At 33.1% G+C, this 4908-nt stretch overlaps 1 protein-coding gene across 1 annotated transcript; it reads left to right on the top strand.

Annotated features, from left to right (window-relative positions):
• Window positions 1-207: 207 nt before the first annotated feature.
• On the top strand, window positions 208-3309 carry LOC120092768 (uncharacterized). The gene is made up of 6 exons (XM_039050963.2): window positions 208-825; window positions 933-1097; window positions 1764-1844; window positions 1947-2072; window positions 2153-2245; window positions 3033-3309. The coding sequence occupies exons 1-6, from the start codon at window positions 690-692 to the stop codon at window positions 3122-3124; spliced, it is 693 nt and encodes a 230-aa protein (XP_038906891.1). The 5' UTR covers window positions 208-689; the 3' UTR covers window positions 3125-3309.
• The last annotated feature ends 1599 nt before the right edge of the window (window positions 3310-4908 follow it).

Here is a 4908-nt window from a genome sequence, read left to right as displayed (position 1 = left end):
TGAATGGAAGCTACTAGATTAAAATCAAACTTTTACCCCCAAAAACGAGAAGGTAAGCAAGTTAAATTGGATCAGAGGCCCATTTAATAAGAAACAAATGGCTTCTTCTTCTTCTTCAAAGCTTCATTATTCACTGATACAGAAATGGAGATCCAATTTGCTAGGCCCGCCAACATAAAGCCATAATGGAAGTCCAATCAGACCGTTGGGATAAGTCAAAGCTAAGAAATGTTTTGTTGACTTGATTACAAAGCAGAGTTTTTTCTTTTTTCGAACGATAATTTATTGGTTTTAATTAGATAAGTAGTCTCTGTCATTCTAATTACTTCCTGCTGCGTTTTGAGCTTAAACTCCTTGACATCGTCATGGAACTTAATCAGAAAGCAGATATTTATGGATAGAAATTAAGTGGGAACGGTCCATTTCTATGGAAAAATCGGTAAAGAAAGTTCATTTATGAAAGATCATGGACTTCCATTCTTGGGGTTCGGCAAAAAATTTAATGAGCGTTGGACTTTATTGTCTCTTAAAGTCTGATAAAGATGAAATCAGAAAAACCCACAGCGATTTATGGCTTTAATCTGATGAAAAGAATCAAAATCCCCAAACGTCCAACTACTCACGCCGTCCCCTAAAACCCCCAATTGCGTAGGGCTTTGCCTATTTCACGAAGCTTTTCCAAACCCCACATGGCCATTTCTCTGTTTTTTGATCGTTGGAGAGCTATGGCTTCCATTGCTGCTCTTTCTCTGCTACTCATCTTTCAATCTGCTAAGGCCAATGATTTCAATGACCTATTGTCTCCCCTACTCTCGCCCATTTTCGGTTTGTTTTTCCCTTTCTTTTTTATATAATTTCTGATTTTGTGGCTTTTGCTGAAATGGGTTGGTAGCTTTTTAGGTTATTGTTTTGATTTGAGTTGATATTGGCAGAAAATGTTTGCAAAGAAGTGAACTGTGGAAAAGGAACCTGTAAAGCTTCTGGAAATGGGACTTTCTCATTTGAATGTGATTGTGATTCTGGATGGAAACAGTCTCTTTCTGATGACGATGATGATGGTAGTCACTTCAAGTTTCTCCCTTGCATTATACCCAAATGTAAGATTCCTTTATTTTTCTTCTATCTTCTATGAAGCTTTTGTGTAAAAAATAGCTGTGTTTTTAGCCATAGTTGTTATTACATCAGCTTGCTGCAAATCTTAGCTGTTTGATTCTGCCAAATAGGATTTGCTTTTGTTTGATGATTGTATTTGCCAAAAGATTCTTACACAGGTGGCTGATAAGAAGTAGATTAGACTTTTTAGGAATACTACACATTATAAATTCTAATCTTAAACTACTCAATTCAATCTCGATATTACGTGACGGTCAGATAAGATTTTGGTTAAATGCAATACAGAAATTTAACAGTATAGTTGGCTGAAAAGATATGAAGTATATCTGTTCATTGTAACTAAAATTTTGAAATGAGACAGTTTTTAACAAAGTTCAAGCATGAGTTACACTACGAGCATAACCAATGATTAAAGATGAGGTTGCAACTAAGAGGAAAGATGTCTTTGAAACTCGAAAGCTTGATGATGGGGTATAATGAATAAGCAATAGAGATGCTCAAATTTGGATCAGTACATGTTCATCATATTTGAAGGTTCTAAGAGTCTTGATCTTAATTATTATGTTTATATATCTGATGATAGTAAGAGTTAAACATTTCTCTGCTTTGAATGATGCTGATGGGCATTGGATTTTTACTGTTGATGCCAGGTAATTTGACTCACTCATGCTCCTCAGCCCCTACACCAGGTGTACAGACCAAACCAAGAACTAACGAATCGATATTCGATCGTAATGACCAATCCTATTCCCCATACATGTTTCCTTGTTTGTTTTTGGTGAATATGAAACTTTATTTACTTGCCTTTCAATGTTATTCTTGTTGCTGTATAGCTTGTAGTTGGGTCGATTGTGGAGGCGGTTTGTGCAACAAGACGTCACCGTTGACATACAAATGTGATTGTTTGGAGGGTTATTATAATCTTCTCGACATCACTGCCTTTCCATGCTACAAAGAATGTAAGCTCACATCATCAGTTTTTAGGATTTTGATATTGCTGATTGCTTATTCTGATTTGTGTTTGATATTCAATTTGAAGGCTCAATAGGAATGGATTGCCAGGAACTGGGAATACCAGTGACAAATTCCACTGCTTCTACACCTTCCACTTCAACTACAAATAACAACAATGGTTAGTCAGTTCAACAACTAACTCTTTATCTGGTTAAGTCTTTCATGTTCTCCTTTACACAGTTGTTTAACCTCATCACAAAATGACGAGAGCACAATGTATTGCAATATAAAAATAAAGAAACTTACAAGATAAATCAAGTAATTTGAGGAAATTGGACCTTCCTAACCAATTGAATCAATGTCTATCCTCTTCATTCCCTCGTAAGAAGTACTGACACTTTAGTTTGCCTAGTGTGTCCGTATCCGACACATGCTGGATACTTGGACACTCTAACACTTGTTAGCACAACAAATGTATTATACATGCATAGACCACTTGTTGAGTAGATTAAAAAGAGACCCATATATGACAAGAATAATAAATTTTGAGTGTAAAATACATCGAACTAATTTCTTAAGCAATATAATGTATCAACTCATTTATTTTGAATTTTCTTCTAGTATAAAAATGATATATATTCTTATAAATGTACATTTTAATAAACATGTCCTTGTCATGTCCGTGTCTCGTATTCGTATGTTCGTTTCTTAGATTCCCTCCTTCTTGCCCCTATTTATATATTATAACCAACAAGCATAGCAAACTCCCTAGCTAATTACTAATAGACCCTTAGTAGCATTCCTATCAAAAACAAAACGAACTTTGCCAACGTGTCGTTTTTAAGCACTCAACTAGTTGTTAGATCTGTTTTATCCTTACTGATACAAAATATGCTGTAGTACACTGATACGAGTTAAAACTTGAATTGCATTGTGACATACATTCAAACTATTTTGATCTACAGCTGCTAGCGGATTATTTCTCAAGCGAGGCTCCCTCTCGACGATTAGCTCGGTGGTAATGTATGGCTCTACGCTGCTGCTTCTGAACAAATAGACCGGCGTGCCTGGTGCAAAGTGCATTTGATTATAGTTTGATTATGTGTATGGCCTCTATTTATGGCTTTTACTATTGAATAAGTTTCCCATTTGAGTTCTGAGATGATGGGGCACTGTATATATTTTATCTCACAGACATGCTTACACAGCACATAGAAGGTATATTTTTTGGTATTTGGCTAATCCCTCTGGAATGATATATATAGGAAGAGTGTCAACGAAGAAAAATGGAAGATAATTAGGTAATTATTTACGTCTGGTTTGTTTTTAAAAATTAAGCATATTTCATCCACATTTCTTATAATAATTTACATCTTTTTTTAGTACAATGGTTGAATTCTTAGCCAAATTCCAAAAACAAAAATTATTTTTTTTAGTTTTCAAATTTTGATTTAGTTTTTTAAACTATGGGTGAAAAACAGATAATAAATAAAGAAATTTAGGGGGTCGTTTGGGGTAAGGAGTTGGTAATTATAGTTCTAGGTTATAGTTAGGGTTATAATAGTTTTTTAGTTTAGGTTATAATAGTATGTGTTTAAGATGTAAGCTAGTTTAGTTTGTTAAGAAATAGTAAATACGGTAACAAAGAATAAAAAATGATGAATGTATAAAATAGTAAAAACGATAGTAAATAGTAAATACGATAACAAATGAGGGTAAAGATGTCCACGGGGCTGAGATGTTATTCCCCATCCCTGTCCCCGCTCCCCATTTCATTCCTCATCCCGTGAAATTCCCCACGAGGATCGGGGTGGGGATTCCTGTGGGAAATTTTTTTTCGTTACTTTTTTTTTTTTTTTTTTGTAAAAAATCAATTAATTTAAATCGCAAATTTTAATTAAATAATTAATTTTATCATTAAATTATTTATCTTGGCTAGTTTTATATGATAATTTGAAGTTAAAGATAAATTACTCAAATTTTGGCAAAAAAAAAAAAGTTAGTAAAAAGAAATAAAATATAAATCAAATTATTCACATATATAATCTAAATTTAAACATTTAATGAATGAAAAAATATTATTTATCTTTTCCAATAAATAATCAAATTTGAAATTTCAACATAATATTTATACTATAATAATAATAATAACATAACATTAGATAACTATACTAAATAAATATGTAAAAGGTAATCGGGGCGGAGAAGGGGAATGGGGCGGGGACGGGGTCGAGGGCAGGGACGAGAACGAGGAATGCATTCCCCGTCCCTACCCCATTTAGTTCATAAGGAATTTTTTTTCCCATTTCCCGCCTAATCGGGGAATCCCCGCCCTGTTCAGGACTGGGCCCCACAGGGCCCATCCCCATGGGTAAATTAGACAGAGGGTTTTGAAATAGTATTTATGGTAACTTATTGGAAATTTTGGAATAGCCATAGATGGTTATTATAATCTAAATGGCTCCTTAGAAGTGAAATTAGTGTCCATGGGCTTAATTTTAATAAACAAAAGCAAAAAATAAAATAAAATAATTACCAAATGGGACCTTAGTTTTCAATTTTTGATATTTGAAAATTAAATTTTTTAACACTCCCTTCATTTATAAATATTCATATTTTATTATCTACTTTCTATCCATTATTTTAGAAACCAAGTCAAGTTTTGAAAAGAAAAAAAAATCAAAAACTTGTTTTGTTTCTATAATTTGACTAGGAATTTAAGTCGTGAGAAGGATACTGAGAGGAAATAAACACAAATTTCAAAGATTAAAAAAAAAAAAAAAAAAAAACTAATAGTGAAATTGTTATCAAATTGATCCTAATTAAACAGATTTTTATATA

Source organism: Benincasa hispida, chromosome 12 (assembly GCF_027475165.1).
Source record: "Benincasa hispida cultivar pf3 chromosome 12, pf3_genome.v1.1, whole genome shotgun sequence".
NCBI lineage: Eukaryota > Viridiplantae > Streptophyta > Magnoliopsida > Cucurbitales > Cucurbitaceae > Benincasa > Benincasa hispida.
This window is presented reverse-complemented; position numbering and strand designations above follow the sequence as displayed.